The sequence below is a fragment of the Ursus americanus genome, chromosome 23 (genome assembly GCF_024610735.1).
Source record: "Ursus americanus isolate L20-20 chromosome 23, mUrsAme1.1.p, whole genome shotgun sequence".
In the NCBI taxonomy this organism is placed as follows: domain Eukaryota; kingdom Metazoa; phylum Chordata; class Mammalia; order Carnivora; family Ursidae; genus Ursus; species Ursus americanus.
The window spans coordinates 40,748,354-40,766,463 of NC_142149.1; the positions used below are offsets into that span (position 1 = coordinate 40,748,354).

An 18,110-nucleotide genomic window follows, 5' to 3' on the forward strand; every position below is an offset into this window, starting at 1 on the left:
ACATGATGATGGGGAAGGAAATAGGACCTTCTTTTTTCAGAGAAATTTGAGTGTCTTTTCCAGGATCACCCAGTTAGTTGGTGACATGGCTGGTACCAGATCTGCCAAGTTCTCTGGTTCTAAGTGTTACGAACCCCTGAGAACTGTGGAGTTAGGAAGGTTGGAGGAAGAGCTTTCTAAAAAATGAGGCTAGGGAGATTTTTGAAAGGAGAGCCATGCTGTGTGACTGGCTTGTGCCGCTGTTTAGACAAAAAGACTCAAGTCGGGGAAAGAGCAGAAAGCTCTTATTTTGCCTGTCCTCCAAAAAGGGCAGCCAGACTTTGATCACACCTGAGGAGCAGTAATTAGGTAACTTTATGGGAGAAGAGAATGGTGCCCGTGGCAGCATAGACACAGTAAGCCCCAGTCGGTTTTCCTGCCTAGAGTGAGAGGCATCTGTGCCGGGCATGGCCCGTAGTCTGCAGACCAGACTCAGCACTGAACTCCTGGTCTGTCACTTGCTAGCTGGCTGGCTTTGCGCAAGTCAATCTTTCATCTTTCTGCCTGGACTTTGGTTTACTCACATGTGAAATGGGGCATCGGGCTAGATCATCTTTGTCCCTTCCAGCTCAAATGTTCTGTGGGTCTAGGTGGGAATGACCGTTCACTGCCGCATCATGAAGATTGACATTGAGAAGTTCAGCGCCGACCTTACCTGCCGAACCTCAGACCTCATGGACAGGAACAACGAGTGGAAACTGCCCAAGGACACCTACTACGACTTCGATGCCGAAGCAGCAGACCACAAACAGGAGGAGGACATGAAACGGAAGCAGCAGCGGACCAGTGAGTGTGGCCGAAGGCTTGGCAGCCCTCCCTCCGCAGATGCACTTGCTGACGGCTGTGCTGCAGTGGCAGTGAGTGCTCAGCTCTGAGGTGCTGAGCCCCAGAGACATCGTGGACGAAGTCAGTGGCGGGGCTGGAAGCCAGGGTCTTCTTGGGTCACATGCACTGTGACGTTTAAAGGCTCATTCTCTGAGCACCTTAGGAACCCAGGTTCACACATCCTTCACGTCAGAGAATCCAGGTCCAGAGAGGGACCAGGATTTGACAGCGGGTCAGAAGTGAAGCCACGATTTGTCCCGTTGTTGTGGGCTCCCGGTCCCCTCACCTGATCTGTACTTATTTCCTGCCCTCCTCAGCATACATCAAGCGAGTGATCGCACACCCATCCTTCCATAATATAAACTTCAAGCAAGCAGAAAAGATGATGGAGACCATGGACCAGGGTGACGTGATCATCCGCCCAAGTAGCAAGGGTGAAAATCACCTGACCGTGACCTGGAAGGTCAGTGACGGCATTTACCAGCACGTGGACGTGCGGGAAGAGGGCAAGGAAAATGCCTTCAGCCTGGGAGCCACCCTTTGGATCAACAGTGAGGTGAGAGCCGGCTCCCCCACCCACTTCCCACTCCCTTTCCTGCTTCCAGAAACAAGCCATTTGTGGCTACTTGCTGCTGACGCTAGTGACTTATATGTGTTACATGTATTTTAGCTGCACAGAGCAACAGAACAGGAGGTTGACTGTGAGATGAGTCATTTGATAACCATTTTTGTATGTTTTGCTCCTTTTTCTGTGTCTTCTAAATTTTAAAATAGACTACCTAGAGAGCGCCCAGCGGAGGAAGAGGAGAAAATATACATGCAGAAGCACACGGTTGTGTACGCACCCACGCATGCACGCACACGTGTTTCTCTTTTTTGTTTTCAGTAGAGAAAAATTTCATGAAATTCCCTGTTGGGGAGAATGGAAGTTACAGTTTAAAGGATTTTGTGGGGGCGCCTGGGTGGCACAGCGGTTAAGCGTCTGCCTTCGGCTCAGGGCGTGATCCCGGTGTTCTGGGTTCGAGCCCCACATCAGGCTCCTCCGCTATGAGCCTGCTTCTTCCTCTCCCACTCTCCCTGCTTGTGTTCCCTCTCTCGCTGGCTGTTTCTATCTCTGCTAAATAAATAAATAAAATCTTTAAAAAATAATAAAATAAAAAAATAAAGGATTTTGTGCCTCGTAAGCTGATAGATCTGGGCACAGATCAAACGGCTGGATAAACGGAGGGGACTTTGCAGTGGAGTGAGGCCACAGCAGGGCTGGGAAGTCCACGTCCTCCCATGGGTTCTCTTCTGAGTGGATTGGATGAAGGGCCAGGAGTCTCAGCTCGCAGTGTGACACGTGGGGCCTTTACCGTCTCCCCACAGGAATTTGAAGACTTGGATGAGATTGTTGCTCGCTATGTCCAGCCCATGGCATCCTTTGCCCGTGACCTCCTGAACCACAAGTATTACCAGGACTGCAGTGGTGGTGACCGTAAGGTGAGCCCAGGGCTCTTCAAGGCATGACCTCACCCGGTCACTCCAGGATGTCTGGTTTCCCTTCAGTGTAGGGGACGTTCTGCTGGTGAAGGAGGCGCGCCTCGGGTGTGCACCAGATACTGTGTACCGAGCACGTGGCTATCCCAACCTCTCCCCCTCGTTCTACCCCCAGAAATTAGAGGAGCTGCTCATCAAAACTAAGAAGGAGAAGCCCACCTTCATCCCTTATTTCATCTGTGCCTGCAAGGAACTGCCCGGCAAGTTCCTACTGGGATACCAGCCCCGGGGTAAACCCAGGTGAGCACTGGTGTTGAGAAGGTGCTGCCGCTGGGGTCCACAGACAGGCAGGCGGGGCAGTTAGAGACCTCTGGAGCAGTCCTCTCTGTGGTTCTGCTTGACTGTCTTTTCCCCCTTACCTGTTTAGACCAGCAGTGGAGGTTGGAGTTGGGGAAAGAGGGTGATGATTTAGAGGCAAAGGGCAAAGATTCAGTAAGAAAGATACGTTTCCTCAACCCTGTTAGAGAAAGTTTCCTTCACCTCTTCTCTCTCCCAAGGAGTGATTACCAGCCCCTCTCCACCTGACTGGCAGAGATGGGGGCCAGGACACAGGTCTCTCCCTTTTATTCTCCGCTTTGCCCCGGCCAGGGCGGTCATACGTGGTGGCTCACAGTCGCTGGAGTGCGCTAAATAACTTCTGCCTGCACTGAAGGGGGGTCAGAAGAGCTTCTCCTCTTCCTGCCGTTGACTCCCCTCTGCTCCCTTCTGTGTGTGATTGACAGGCCGGCCTTCCTACATATTCCTTTGTCTGGGGGCTAGAGCTCACTCTGAATCAAAGTCCTCCCCCCCCCTTTTGTTTTCTGATCTGCGTTCTTTTTGTCTAGCCTTCTCTATGCCCCCATCCTCCCTTCGGCCCTTGGCCAAGGCCAGTGCATTTCTGCTCTTGTCCTTCTATTGCCCGCACATGATAAACAGTGTAGACTGTTAGTAGGGACTCAGTGACTAGGTGACAAGCAGCTCTAGACTTCAGACCCTACACCATCTTGGGCACATGTGGAATATTGTTGTCATTTCTGAGAAGCCCTTTCTGACTCACCTTCATGTTTCCATAGGATGGCAGCCAGGGCTCCTGGCTGGACACTGTCCCATGAGGAACAGTTGAACAAACGAGGGACCTTTAAACAAGGGAGTAGAGACACCATGATAACTTTCCACGGGAAGGCATGCAGACTCCCGTGTTGCAGAACTAACAACACTCGAGTGTCATTAGATTTAGGAAGCAGAGTTCAACTTATATATAAGTGAGAACTTGGTGATGTTTGTCGTTGTGTGTTGGTAATTGACAGTTACCCTTAATTGAACAGAACCCTATTTCAGGCACTGTGCTAAGTGTGTCCCATGCCCGGTCTCATTTATTCCTCACACTCAGTTGTAAAGGTTTTAGTGTTGTTACTCTCATTTTCAAATGAAGCTGAGATTCGGATTTAGTAACTTCACATAAAGTCATCTAGGTGGCGAGTGGCCGAGTCAGAACTAGAACTGGAACTGGTCTGAACCCAGAGCCCGTCCTCATGCACTCCCTGCACCGTGAAGTGTGGAGTAAGGTCAGACTCACCACTGAACAGGGGTGCTTCCAGATTCCAGTTCATGGGGAATAGTTTTTGCTGCCCTGGGAGACCCCTGTAACTCTGACACTGTGACCTCGGTCGTACCCTCACGTGCTTGTGCTGCCATCATCCTGCAGCCCAGGATGCAGGTGACCCCATCTGGCCGCTCTCAGAGCTGGCCCCAAGTGGTGTCCGACGCGTGTTTCCTTCCAAAATCCTAGGATAGAATATGTAACGGTGACTCCAGAAGGATTCCGGTACCGGGGCCAGATCTTCCCTACTGTGAATGGACTTTTCAGATGGTTTAAGGATCACTACCAGGATCCTGTACCGGGTGAGTTCTGCCCTGAGCTCTGGACTGTGCTTAGACGGACAGGTAGGCCCTGAATCAGGGCACTCGCTTTCCACCTGTGGAAGGGACAGGACTGGGCTGTCGCCGCAGCTGTCTCACTCCTGCTCCAGCCTCCTGGCATCAAGGACGTCCTCCATCTACTTGGCCAACACAGCTGCCCTTCTCTCCACCCACCTCAGACCTTCTCCAGCCCCGTGTTGTGAAACCAGAAATAGTTTTCTGGAGGGACATAACTAACTTTGGCCATCTCCTACAGGCATCACCCCCAGTAGCAGCAGCAGGACCCGGACACCTGCTTCTATCAATGCCACCCCAGCCAACATCAACCTTGCAGGTGAGGAGCTCGTGTCTGGGACTGGGAGCTGGAGGGAGGGCATTAGAAGGACTTTGACCTCTAACATGCCCATCCTCCACCTCTGTGTGCTTACAGATCTGACGCGAGCTGTGAATGCCCTACCCCAGAACATGACCTCACAGATGTTCAGTGCCATTGCGGCCGTGACGGGCCAAGGACAGAACCCTAATGCCACCCCAGCCCAGTGGGCCTCCAGCCAGTATGGCTATGGCGGCAGTGGAGGGGGCAGCAGCGCTTACCACGTACGTGGCTTGAGGACGAGACTCCCTGCAGGGGGTGGAGAAGACTGAAAGGGAACGATCATCCGTTCTAGACCCTCCTTCACAGACCCATGTCCATAGACTGGCCTCTGGCAGTCCCCACCGTAGGGGGCTTCATACATACAGATGGGGTCACCACAGCCTTAGGAACTGTCTCCAGCCCATGGTCCTTTTCCTCAGGCCCACTTGAGGGTAAAGGGAGTAAGGTCTGATTTTTCCACGGTCCTTTGGGATCTTTGGAACCCTCAAACAGCCATGTTCTTGTGCCAGGTCCCGTCCTGCTAGCCTCTCTCTGCTGCTTAGAACCACACACTGCTCAAGAGATGGTTGGTCAGCTGGAAAGCTCTGGGCTGAGCCCCAGCTTTCAGCTTGCCGGAAGTTCATAGCAAGGCCAGCAAGCCCCAAGCTCATCCACATTTAACTGTTCTCCTTTCTCCAGGTGTTCCCAACGCCAGCCCAGCAGCCAGTGGCCACACCACTAATGACCCCCAGTTACTCCTACACAACCCCCAGCCAGCCCATCACCACACCACAGTACCACCAGCTACAGGCCAGCACCACCCCACAGTCTGCCCAGGCCCAGCCCCAGCCCTCTTCCAGCTCTCGGCAACGGCAGCAGCAGCCAAAGTAAGTATGTGGTTGGTGGCACAGAGTAGGTTGCTAGGGACAGGTGTTGTCAGGAGGCCAACAGGCTCGGCATAGGCAGATACCTTGGACCTTGTGAGTCATGACCAGGTGATAGCCCGGGACGACTGCTTTCTGGGAGAAGACAGAAGAGGGCGACGTGGCAGCTGGCTACAGCTGCGGTCAAAAAATAGGAGGTCCGTTTCTGTAAGGATGGATGAGGGAAGGCTTTCTTCTAGCGAGCTCCCGGAGAGTCCTGGTCTCAGAGGTCCCTTCTTCCTGCTCCCAGGTCCAACAGCCACGCCGCCATCGACTGGGGGAAGATGGCAGAGCAGTGGCTACAGGAGAAGGAAGCCGAGCGACGGAAACAGAAGCAGCGGCTGACGCCTCGGCCCTCTCCCAGCCCCATGATCGAAAGCACCCCTATGTCCATTGCCGGCGATGCCACCCCGCTCCTGGATGAGATGGATCGGTAGGGGGCCTGCTCCTAGGACTCTGGTTACCTCGAGGCTGGGAGAGGCCCAGCCGCCCACTGCCTCACTCCCTGCCCCTCCTTTTCTGTCCATAAAGTGGCGTGAATTGACATTCTCTTTGGTGGTCAGCCTGGATGGGTGACAAGCTGGATGACCTTGCGAATTTGAGCTCAGTGTACGCTAGGCAACAATTCTCCCACTCCAGGCCCTCACCGACCACCTGTCCCGGGACCAGGCTGGGAGGGGAGTGTGGCGGGGAGGAAGAAGAGGAAGACAAGAATGAGAGTGGAACAGTTTTGTATTCTACTCCCTACAAGCCATTTTGAGCTTCTGCCCTCACCTGACTCTGGGCTGTGACCCCGGGGCACCAAGCTCAGCACATGAGTCTCCCCCAGCTCTTGTGGGGAGAGGAATGCTATTTATTCAGTTTGGGGCAGGAGGGAGAGGAGGGAAAGTATTTCTGACCCTGATGCCGACAGCTTGGGTGGCTAGCAAAGCAGAATTGCAGGGGACACGGGGGCGCAGTGCTAACCTGCCCCACCCCCGCCTGGCCGCCTTCACCCACCTGCTGCTGCCTCCACTTCCTGCCTGTCATTTGAATAAACAGTGTTTCTACAGAGCACTCTCTCTCTACAAAGCCTCTCTCTCCAACGCTCCGGCTCTTGAAGGGTGGCTTTCAAAGCAGTGTGTGGAGCTCTGGGGGCTCCCCCTGACTCCTTCCAGGCCATCAGACAGTGACTCAGAACAGCAAGTAGCTTCTGTATCTGGCTGCCCGGGGTCACATCCCTGCTCCGCCTCCCAGCCCTGTGCCTGTGGTCTCTGAGCCAGCCGTCTTCTCTGTAAAGCGGAGTGATACATGCCTCATCGGGGTAGCTGCCAGGACTTTGAGAGGATGTGTGAGCACTCAGCCCCGGGCCTAGGACCTCGTAAGGCCCCAGCATCCGTTAGCTGCTCTTACTACACTCGCACACAGCCACACCATCTACCACGCCTACTAGCCGCCTCTGGCACAGTGAAGAAGGGCCGCGAGTAAATTTCAATTTCTCAGTTCGAGCCCCTGCACCTCTTCCCCCAGTCTCTTTGCCCGCTGGGCCTTGGTCTGTGATAGCAGAGTACCTCTACTCTAGTACGTCTGCCCCAGCACAGGCCCCATGCTCGCCTGCTTCCCTGCACAGCCTGGAAAAGGAAGTGCCGGTCTGTTGCAGGGGAGGCCAGTCCCCCTCTTACCAGCTTGGTCCATCCAGCCCCCTGGCCCCGACCCCTTCCCCCAGCTCCACTGCCTCTTTGTGTTCTAGACTCCTGGTCTCCGTGTTTCTTTAGAAGGGCCTCGCCTCACAGCTTTTCAAGTTGGTGCTGGGAAGGTGAGGCTTTCCCCCTCCCTTTCCTCTGTTTGGGGCTCAGCAGAGAAATCAGAAAGGGTCACTGCTACCCAAACTTGAGTTTCCCGTCTTGACTTCATCCCATCATTCAAGATCTCTTTGGCTGTTGGCAAGACTTGAGAGGAAAAGGCTGGTCTTCTGCCAGGAAATCAGTTCCATTCCCTTTGGCACAAAGGTCTGGAAGGGCCTCGCGGGAGCAAGGACACACCAGCAGGGAAGATCACATTCCCTTTGTTGCCACCAGCATCTTCCTAAGGGCCACTTAGAGGAGGGAAAGGCCAGGCACAGTGGCACAGAATGGGTTAAAAGGTTCGATTTATTAGGGGTATCACTGCAGACAGCACTGCCTGTCCCCGAGTGGATTTCACACAAACCAGTCTCCCAGGAGATGGGCAGCCTCCTTCCCACCCACCCAGATGTGTTCCTCTCCTGCCCCGAGCCTAGGATGTTACAGAGAAACAGGCTCTGCTCCTCTCTGCCCTCCCCGCTACGTTCCCATGGACTCCGTCCTGAAAGACAGCTTACCCTTCAGAAACCCCTGCAGCCCCCTGTCCCCCTGGCTCCAGCTATGCCCAGAAGCCCCCTCCCCCTCAGGGACAGGTTGGAGGGAGAGAGAACAGCAGCAGGGGGTCAGCTACAGGCTTGATCGCGTTTATTCTTCACCCTGGATGCCCTGGCCTCAACTGAGATTGGGGTTTGATGCTGGGGGAGATTTCCTCTTGACCTTCTTGACTGGTGAGGCCTTCGCCCCAGGTTTCTTAGTCTGGACCGTGTTCTTCTCTCTCTTCCTGGGCGATGAAGACTCCACAATATCCTCGCTGGAGGGCTCCTCCCGCCTGGGGTCATTGTAACTGTCCTCACTCTCCAGGTCTTCCCGGCTGTCTGGGCTGGACTCTGACATCCTGGCCAACTCTCTTGGGCTTACTGATCGGCTCAAGTCCGGAGGTGAAGATTCCGATTTAACTGGGCTTTTCTTCTTAGTCAACTTGCCCTTCTTGACTTTTTTCTTCGGCTTTGCCTTCTCATCCATCTCCTCTTCCTTGTCTTTCTCTTTTTCTTTTTTCTTCTTCACCTTCTTGATCACCTTGTTGCCCTGGGACTTCCCTGTGGGGCTCTCAGAGCGCCAGATAGTGATGGGAGCTGCTGAGTCCGGGGTACCTGCGACTGCGCCCATGCCTGTGTCAGCGGGTGCGGTGGCAGCGGGCCCCACCTGGGTCGGAATGGGAGGCTTGCTTTCTTCCTCCTCCTCCTCCTCCTCTTCTTCCTCCTCTTCATTCAGGTCGTCTGCCGCGTAGTCATGGTGGATGGGATGGTGGATCACTGCCACAGAGACAGGCCTATAGCTTTTGCACCTGGGAGGGAGGGGGACAGGGAAAGAGAAGATTGACAGAGAGTTGGGGGGCCGGTGCCCCTTAGTGCCGCCCCTGTCAGCCTGCCAGCACTCACCAGCCATACCAGAACCGCTCCACACACTCTTCCTCTGGGATGAGCTCAAAGCAAGGGGACTGGATGATGTTGAAACATGTTGAGCCCTCATCTCGGGAGCAGGTTGGGCCCACATCTCGGGAGTTGTCGCTATTTGTCTTCTCTGAGCAGTCCTTCAGCCTGCCACACAGAGGACTCAGCCCGGCTCCCACGCCTCTGTGACTCCCCCGGGACCCAGAGCAGAAGCCTGAGGGACAGCTGGCTGCTGCCGGACTCAGCCCAGGCCGCCGAGAGACCGCCTCCCCAGGGCTCTGGAGCAGAGCCAGGTTTACAAAGCTGGGGCTGGGCTGGCAGCGCCAGGTCAAAGCTGAAGGGGGAACCACAGGGAAATTGTGGGGCCTAGCTCTGCCCTGGAGTCTCTCCTGGGCTGCGGGGGTCCCGAGGAGGGCGGCCCTTACCTGGAATCGCAGTCGCAGTGGCTGACGGAGTGCAGGTGCAGGTTGTGGTGGCCACAGTCCGAGGCGAAGGGGTGGATGATGTGCCCAGTGCACTGCTTGTGTTTCCAGCAGCACCTGTCCGGGTCCTTGAATTCACCTGAGGGGGTGGGAGTCTGGGTCACAGCACACCTCTGGGTCTCCCCGCCCATAGCTCAATCTAAAGGCTTCGCCAAATTCACCGGCTGCCACCCACCCCCGCTTTCTACTTCAGAGTGGTAACCACAGAGTAGGAACTCAGCACTCCCCTTTCCCCTCAGGTCCCCTGCACAAATCCTCCCCTGCAGACTCCCAGGAAAATGTCTCAGCGAGTCCCCTTTGCTGCCCCAGGACACCTGCCTCTTCCATTCCCCGCCTCCTGCCTCTCCTGCTGGAGCCCTCCACAGGCTGCCCAGGTAGGCGAAGGCCCTCGGGCCAAGGAGACCGTGGGACCACATGGCCGACAGGAGCACCATTTCTGAGCCCCCCCGCCTGCCCTGCACAGGCCAGGAGGCCCACGTCCCTACCCCTCAGCCTCAGCATCACTGGGCCCCGAGACCTGCTGTGGCGTGGAGGCTCAAGCCTGGAAGGGAGATAAGGTCAGCTCCTTATCTCCTCAGCTCCTCCGCCTGCCCCTGGTGCTTGCTTTCTCTCCTCTTCTCCAAGCCCCTCCTCCCTTCTGACACCTTCCTCACTTTCTCACTTCTCTCCCATTCCCCATGCTCACCCTTTGCTTCGCATTCATCAAGGCCCCGTTGCCCATCCCATCTCCTTAGAGCCACAGGCTTGAACGACCCGCCCCCATCCTGAGCCCTGCCACCCCTTGGGGGCAGCACAGGTACCATGGACACAGCAGAGAAGCCCTTGGCGTGAGGGTTTGGGGTTTGGGAAAGCCCTGGCTCCACCTCTTCTGCTCAGGCCAACACCAGCCCTGCTCACACTGGAGTCTCCCAACCTCTACCCCACAGCCTCCCCCCTGACCCTGCCTAAGGCTCCAGGCTACCAATGGCTCTCCGTCGGGCCACCGTCTAAAAGGTGAGCCTGTGAAGTAACTCCATGTGCCCAAGTATTCACGTACCAGGACAGAGAGAACAAGGCACCTTCTTGCAGGGCCCCCCTTGGACTCCAGCTCCACCCACCCCTGCGGGAAGAAGTAAGCTGGCACTGTGAGTTCCAGGACAGCCTGGTATGGGTGCTACAGCTGGCTTACTCCCTCCAGACAGGCCAGGAGGACTGAGCCTTTGTCCAGCCTCTGCGGGGGTAGAACTGGGACAAGACCTCACACTGGCCACCCCCCAGGAGGTAACCCAGGCTGGGGGTGTTTTAGTCCAAGTGGCCTTCAAAGTACTTGAGAGATGAGGGAACAGCAGCTTAGTATGAAATTTGCCCCACATTCCTCCTCCCTTCCCTTCCCCCCACCAGGCTGTGAGGGCCCTGAGTCCCCCATCCACCGCTGACCCACTTGGGGCCTCTCTTTTTGCTTCTCCTCCCGTGCCCCCTTCCCATCATGCGGGGAATGAGGCAGGTGAGGCTGGACCTTGGGTCACCACCACCTTTTTCAGCACTGCTGAAAAGAGTGCCATGTGCCCTGTACTTGTCATCAGACGGGCCTGAGTCCAAGTCTTGGCTCTGTCACTTACTAGCTGGGTGTCCCAGGGCAAGTTACTTCTCTGAGCCTTCATTTCCTCATCCGTAACATGGCAGGGGTGGTAATATGTATTGTGCAGGATTGTTGAGAGGGCCCAGTTCACACATGTGAAAGAAATCTGTGCACCATCAAGTGCTAGGCCAAAGACAGGGGACTGGGCCTCGGGGAATGGGGAATGGGCCCTCCCGGCCTGACAAGGAGTAGGGGATGGGGTGGGGCTGGGGCAGCTGGGTAACCGTTCAGGACCAAACACTTCCTTCCCTCCTGCCTGCCAGGTTTGAGTTTTCCCAAGTGAGGGGGGTGGGGAACCCCAGGGCCGGGATTCCCTGGACCCACCTTCAGAGAAGGCGGAGGCATCAGTGCTGGACGGCACAGCAGCCAGCAGAGGTCCTCTCTCCCAGCTGGGCAACCTGTTTACATCTGAGAGAGCACAGAGTGGGAGCAGCTGCAGCCCCCGCCCCATGCCCTTCACGCCGCAAGCATTCCCTGAGAAGCTCCACCTGCGCCCTGAGATGCGGAAATCAAGAGAACAACCCAACAGCCCTGTGCTCAAGGTGAGGAGACTGACACACAGGATGAATCGTTCAGGACGGTGGCACGATGCAGACACTGATGGGGCTACAGCTCCATCAGCAACCACAGGGCAGAGAGCCTGCCACTTGCCTTGCCTTCCCACAATGAGCTTTGTCCTTTGGGGCATCAGAGCTGAGTCCTGCTCCTTGAGCTCATTGCTTGGGGGACTTTAGCAGGGCCTTCGGTGGCATTTGGTCATCTTTCTACAGGTCCCTGGTCAGCTCCTTCTATATTCCACAGCTCAGTAAGTACCCAAAATTCACGGAAGGAAGGAAGGAAGGAAGGAAGGAAGGAAGGAAGGAAGGAAGGAAACTTCCAGCACCTTCTGGAAGCTCCTACCCTGCTGCTGTTCCTCTCAGCTCATTGCACCAGTATTACCCGAGGCTGCTCCCACCCTCATCCACTCTCCTCCAGCCAGGGGAAGTATCCCTCCGCCCTCCTCCTGCCCAAAGCACCTGAATTCTAGGTCCCAGCCAGAATTTTAACCTTCTCCCTTTTTACTGTTTTGGGGTTTTTTTCCTACAGGAAATGAATATCCTTAAAGCACTGTATAAGCCCTGTTTCTCCCTCTACCACTACATATCCCACCTCGCTTCCTTTTCAACCCAGGTTTATTCACTCCTTCATTTAACAGACATATGATTAGCTTCACTAGGCACCAGTGAAGGAGGCCCAGTCCCTATCTTCAGTGAACACAGAGTCTCCATCTCTCTTCTATGCCAGCCACATACGACATGGCAGCTACTGGGCCCTTCTATCAAAAGAGCCCAGGCAAAGGCCACCAATGATTTCCTTTTTTTCTTTTTTAAGTAATCTCTATGCCCAACGTGGGGCTCAAACTCACAACCCCGAGATCAAGAGTCCCATGCTCTACCGACTGAGCCAGCCAGGCGCCCCTCCAATGATTTCCTAATAGCTAAACCCAGCAGCCTTCTTTTTGTCTCATCTCACCTGTTGACCAATCAATCTCTTTTCTTCTGCAAACTGTTCTGACTCCCATGACAGATCTCTCTCATCTCATCTGCCTTCCTTCTCTGACTTGCTGTTTAGTTCTTCCTGACTCCTTTGCAGTTTCCTTTTCCTCTGCTGTACCCCTAAAATTGGTGATTACGGGTCCTGTGTTTGGCCTCCTTCTCAAAGACTCTACAGCCTTCTCTTGGAAAATGCCATCCACTTACATGGTTTCAACACCAACCAAAAAAAATGACATAAATCAGGGTCTCCAATCCAGACTGCTTTTTTGAGCACATGGTCAATATCCTCTTGGACTTTCCCAAAACATCTTAGACCAGCATGTCCCACACAAGCCTATCTCTTCTCCTTACCCTCCATAAACCATCTCCTCTTGTCTCTTCCATTTCAGCTAGAAATTTAGGGATCATTCTTTCCTTCACCTCTATACCAACTTGATGACCAAGTCTTGCCACGCCTACCTGCCCCCTGCATCTGCCTCTCTCTTGGTTCAAACCTCCATTATCCCTAAGACCGCCACAGGAGCCCCCTTCCTGGCCTCCCTGCCTTCTCTTTCACTATCTTCATGCAGTCTTCACAATGCAGCCAAACTGAGTTTTCTAGAACACCAACTGGTCCACCACATTCCTCCTGTTTAATAGCCTTCCACTGCCTTCGGGATGAGGTGCAAATTCCTCATCATGACATAACTGACCCCCCCCCCCAAGACCCAGGCCCTGGTTCCTTCCTCAGTTATAAGTTTCTCCCACCCATCCATCCTTCCTCCCATCCCTCCCTTCTCCATTCCTTCTCTCCTGCCTCTCCCTCCCCAGAAATACCTGTTCATCTTGGAAAGAACAATACTATCTACCCAAGGAGAATCGGTCATACATGTCTTGGGCCCCTTTACCCTGCCGTGGTATTCATGCACTTACTCTATGGCAACATGAGAACAAGGCCCACATTTCATCTGCCTCTGTATCTGCAAGTCCTGGGACATGAAAAGTGCCCAGTAAATGTTGGTTGGTTGAATGACATGAGTAGAATGAAATAAACCCTCCAGTGGAACCACAAAGAAGCTACAGCATTGGAGATTCTGCCCAGGGTTCAAAGCAGGGGCTTTCCCAGAAGAGAATGGACCCAGGATGAGCATCTTCCCAACGTTAGGCACTGTGCTGGGCTTTTAAAATAGGCCTTTAATTTGAAATCCTCACCATAATCCATTCTATCAATGGGGACTCAGAGACTCAGGATAAGAAACCTGTCCAAAGACACAAGTTAATAGATGGTAGAGGTAGGAGTCAAACCCAATCTTCCTGGCTCCGTATGACCTGTGCTCTTTCAGCCCTGTCACTTGGGGTTCCTATCCCAAACCCATCCTGCTAGCGGTCAGCTCCTGCTGCACCTGCTCTTCAGCTCCAACACAGCCCATTCTTCATCCTCTGGTTTGACTCAATCCTGACTCCACAACCAGATCCAGCCTGGACCCTAAGGGTCAGGATTCAAATTCTGCTTTATCGGACTCCTGTTCTTTCTCTCTCTGGAGTCATTATGAAGGCGGCTTGTAGACAGGGTCCACTGATTAACTCCTCCCAAACCCCCAAGAGGCCCTAACAATCCTAACTCTGTTTGCCAAGGGGTGGGGTTTAGTAACTCTCCTCAGATCTGAGGAAGGCAATCTGCTCTCCAGTTTCACAGACCGGAGAAGAGCTCCTACTGGAGCAGGGGGTCCGGTGCTCCTGCAGCAGAAATAATTGTGGCCGGACATGGGGCAGACTTCTTAATGAAATGAGGAGAATGATAGCTTAAAAGGAAGAGGGAGGCTTGTGGTCTTTTTCTTGGTGGGGCATTCAACCAGGCGCAGGGGCCTAACTCAAAACTCACAGGTGATGCTCATTTGTACAGAATCCTCCCAGTCCTGCGGGCTGAGGAGCTCCCCCCGCCCTTGTGACACAGGTGGCGGGTTCCAGGTTAGGCACCAAAGCAGCTGAATGGGGGAGGAAGGGAGGGGAAAGGGAGGAAGGAAGGGAAGTAGGGAGAAGGAGGGAGCTAGGCAGTGCAGTGTGCACACGTCTCCGGGGAAATGCCGCTCTGGCCCCGCCCACATCTGGCGGTGATTGTGATGTCACGCGTGGAACCTCCAGACTCCTTCCTCCCCTCAGAGTCAATGGAACCGCCCGCCCCAGCCTGGCGACTGGGTGGGTGCTGGACCACGCGCTCCAGACAGGCCCCGCATTTCTTAGGCGGCGGCCGGGAAACACGGCAACGCCTTCCAGCCCTACAAACTAGGGGTTAGCAGCTCTGGGTCCGGCCGGACTGGATCAGCCGAACCCGGGGGCACTCTCCAGGGCCTCAGGACCCCAGTCCTCAATCATTGGTCCACGGCTCGGCGTGAGCCCGCCCCCAGGCCCTAACTCCGCCCCAGCCCAGCCCCTGGCCCCGCCTCCTTCGCCTGGCTCTTCCCAGTTCTAAACCCTCCTTGGGCGCCACGGCCCCAGATCGAAACCCACCTCCAAACTCTTGCCCCGCCCCCTCTTTACCAGTGCTGCCCTCCTCCCAGATGCTGGCATTGTCTTCAGTCTTTTCCTTAGTCCACCTTTCAATCCTCAGTGTCGTCCTGACCCACATCGCTCTCAGACTAGTTCTCGTCTCTACAAGACTCTTCCTCGCAGAAGTCCAATCCTGAACCTCAGCTTGGCCGAGCCAACCGTAAACCCCAATCTCAGCTTCGCCCCTGTCCAGCCCTTAACTCCGCCTCATGCTTGCCCGATCCCTCCCTCCACCCTCCCCTGGCTCTGCGTTGTCTTAGCCCAAATCTAAGCTTCAGCCGCGCTCTTCATCCGGGGCCTCCCAGATCTTTCCAGGCCCCTCTTTGTCCCACCTTTAACCTTAGTACCACCTCTTTATCTCAGGCCTAAACCTTAGCTCGGCCGCTCAGGCCCAGCCCTCAGTCCCATCCCTAGTTCCTCTCCAGACCTACTCCCCGCTCTTAGTCCTACCCCCGGACCTTAGCCCCGCCCCTACCCCCGTTCTTAGCCCCGCCCCAGCCATTCTCTCAACCTCAAGCTTCCGCCGCAATCCAGCCCCTCCCAAGCCTTCCGAACCCAGCAGCAGCCCTGGCGCCCCGCCCGCCTCCCCGCAGCCAACCCGGCTTCTCTGAGCTCCCGCCCGCGCTGGAGCAAGGCAATCTCCGGCTCGCTCGCGTTCTCGCGCGTTCTCTCTCTCTCTGCCCTCAGGCCCCTCCACTGGAGCCCAAGGCCCAGTTCTCAAGTGGACGACGTGATGTCGGCTTCCAGCCCCAAGGCGCCCTCCCCGCGTTCCCTCCTAGACCCCACAGGCACCCTGTCCCAGAGACAATCCTGCCCGATAAATAGAGCCAGGGTCTCGGTTACTCTTCCCCAAACAAATGATTAAACTAATTAAGGTTTCTGAGCTCTTCCTATGTATGTTAGTGCTTTGTCTTATTTCATTCACGCAACCGCATGTGTCTCCATAGGCTTGTCGGTGACGCGGGAGCAGGGCCGGCTGCATTCACAGTAATCTACACACACCCCTCACACCCTTAAATATAGCACATACACTGCACGTGCATCGATCGCACACGCTGCACACGTAGAAAATCTCCTCCTCACATGGACTAATGCAATATGCACACATGCACATGCCCCTCACAGGAAGCACCCAGAAAACCCAACCACACCCCTGATGCCCCCCCACCATTCAGCACAAACCTACAGCAGCTCTGTGGTGCAGGCCACACACACACACACACACACACACACACACACACACACACACACACAGAGTTACAGGCTCTGTAGAAGAGGAGGGGTGAGGAGCACAGTCCCGGGAGGGAAGAGACATGGAAAAAACAATCCCAGGGAGTGTGAAAAAGTGTTAAGAACCGTACCACCCACACTCCACATATCACTCCCCTCAAATTCTTTTGGCACCAGGTTCCTAAGCCAGGATATGCCTCAACAGATGGAAAAAAGGGGGAAGGATAATGTTTAAACTGTTTTCTGCAGTCATCAAAGGCCTCTCCCACTGCTGCTACTCTGTGTGCATGATCCCAGCCTTCACCTTCCTCCAGGCCCAGCAGGCTGAGCAGATAGGGCCACTACCCAGACTCCCCTCCTCACCTTAGCTCTAGACAACTCTAGAAACAGCAGGAAAGGAGAAGCCACGAGAGAGGAGTATGCTGAAAAGCCAACCCCTCCAGGACAGAGTGGCTGGGTGAGAATGGTACCACGCATGGAATGCACAGAGCACTTGCTGACTGGGAGCCTGGATCTGTGTTCTAATCTTGGCTCTCCATGGCCTCTCAGGATAACACCTGAGGCCACATGTGTCCCACCATTGTTGGCCCAGATGTCTGAGATACTTCCAGGCAATCTATGACTCTGGGTCAGATGTCAACAGGGAGCCAGGTTCTTCACCACTCTTCCCTCCAATTAGTTATAATAGTTAAGGTTCTGGAACTCTTCCTATGTGTGTTAGTGCTTTACCTTATTTCATCCATGAAACGTCATCAGTATTATTAGCCTGATTTTACAGATAAGGAAACTGAGGCCCAGAGGTAAGTGATTTGCCTGGGAGTCTGAGAGCTCTTTCCTTTGGTTCCTTATCCCCAACTGTGCCTTCCTACCCGGTGCTTACTCCCAGATTTCTACCATTGGATAACTGTTTTCTTTTTTTCACCCCTTTCCTGCCTTCCCTTTAAAAAATACTTCTCTTTGGGGCGCCTGGGTGGCTCATTTGGTTGAGCATACAACTCTTTTTTTTTTTTTTTTAAGATTTTATTTATTTATTCGACAGAGATAGAGACAGCCAGCAAGAGAGGGAACACAAGCAGGGGGAGTGGGAGAGGAAGAAGCAGGCTCCCAGCGGAAGAGCCTGATGTGGGGCTCGATCCCATAACGCCGGGATCACGCCCTGAGCCGAAGGCAGACGCTTAACCGCAGTGCCACCCAGGCGCCCCGAGCATACAACTCTTGATTTCAGCTCAGGTCATGATCTCAGGGTCCTGGAATGAGCCCCATGCTGGGCTCCCTGCTCGGTGGGGAGTCTGCTTCTCCCTCTCCCTCTGCCCTTCCCCCAGCTTGTGCACATGCACTCTCTCTCTCTAAAATAAATGGTTAAATCTTTGGAAACAAACAAACAAACAAATAAATAAAACTTTTCTGAGGGGAACACAGTGAGAAGTGATTGAGGACGAACAATGAGGACTCAAATGGGGGACCTCCTGACTCAGAGCATGTCTTTTTCTTTTTGAAGAGGGGAAAAAAATATGCTGTTTTTTTTCTTCTTTTTTTTTTCCTCTTTTTTAAGTAAGCTCTAGGCCTAACATGGGGTTTGAACTCACGACCCTGAGAGCAAGAGTCACATGCTCTACTGAGTGAGCCAGCCAGGTGCCCCTATGCTGTTTGTTTGTTTTATTTAGTTAATCAGGCTTTAAAATGTAAAAAGACATTACTCATTAATTTATGCTTATATCACTAATAATGTTAGACAGACATTAGACAGCACATCTTCTGAGTAAGAACCAAGCCCATACCTGACCTGGGCCTTCTGGTCAACCCAAAGAGCATCCAAAACTCAATCACTTCCTACCGTGCTCCCCTCGGAGAAGTATTTTTTTTAAAGG

The 18,110-nt window shown here is 54.3% G+C and overlaps 2 protein-coding genes across 5 annotated transcripts in view; one reads left to right on the plus strand and one right to left on the minus strand.

Moving 5' to 3' along the window:
• The window catches only part of SUPT6H (SPT6 homolog, histone chaperone and transcription elongation factor), a 31,825-nt gene extending 25,189 nt beyond the window's left edge, over positions 1 to 6,636 (plus strand). For both annotated transcript variants that reach the window (XM_045773141.2, XM_087854638.1), the window contains exons 29-37: positions 630 to 825; positions 1,182 to 1,420; positions 2,233 to 2,346; positions 2,519 to 2,643; positions 4,172 to 4,284; positions 4,559 to 4,636; positions 4,733 to 4,899; positions 5,357 to 5,544; positions 5,831 to 6,636. In XM_045773141.2, the coding sequence (XP_045629097.1) occupies positions 630 to 825; positions 1,182 to 1,420; positions 2,233 to 2,346; positions 2,519 to 2,643; positions 4,172 to 4,284; positions 4,559 to 4,636; positions 4,733 to 4,899; positions 5,357 to 5,544; positions 5,831 to 6,017 (1,407 nt within the window). In that variant the 3' untranslated portion in view covers positions 6,018 to 6,636. The remainder of the gene's footprint in view (positions 1 to 629; positions 826 to 1,181; positions 1,421 to 2,232; positions 2,347 to 2,518; positions 2,644 to 4,171; positions 4,285 to 4,558; positions 4,637 to 4,732; positions 4,900 to 5,356; positions 5,545 to 5,830) is intronic.
• Positions 6,637 to 7,691: 1,055 nt separating this feature from the next.
• On the minus strand, positions 7,692 to 15,471 carry PROCA1 (protein interacting with cyclin A1). Of its 3 annotated transcripts, XM_045773143.2 has the most exons (5): positions 15,004 to 15,471; positions 11,276 to 11,359; positions 9,277 to 9,412; positions 8,840 to 8,998; positions 7,692 to 8,745 (listed from the first exon to the last, which is right to left on the minus strand). In XM_045773143.2, exons 1-5 carry the CDS (start codon positions 15,089 to 15,091, stop codon positions 8,073 to 8,075), a joined length of 1,140 nt encoding a protein of 379 aa, XP_045629099.2. In that variant the 5' UTR covers positions 15,092 to 15,471; the 3' UTR covers positions 7,692 to 8,072. The 3 variants fall into 3 exon arrangements, with proteins under 3 accessions (XP_045629099.2, XP_045629100.2, XP_045629101.1); XM_045773144.2 differs by lacking the exon at positions 11,276 to 11,359; XM_045773145.2 differs by lacking the exon at positions 8,840 to 8,998.
• Between the last annotated feature and the right edge of the window lie 2,639 nt (positions 15,472 to 18,110).

What these genes read in the sequence shown, in the direction of transcription:
- PROCA1 (XM_045773143.2), bottom strand. Translation starts at nt 15,091, where the DNA reads ATGTGGGTCAGGACGACACTGAGGATTGAAAGGTGGACTAAGGAAAAG. An exon ending in TGCCTCCGCCTTCTCTGAAG is followed by an intron (nt 9,413 to 11,275) that starts GTGGGTCCAGGG and finishes CCACCCCCTCAG; the next exon opens with GTGAATTCAAGGACCCGGAC. An exon ending in CACTGCGACTGCGATTCCAG is followed by an intron (nt 8,999 to 9,276) that starts GTAAGGGCCGCC and finishes TCTGTGTGGCAG; the next exon opens with GCTGAAGGACTGCTCAGAGA.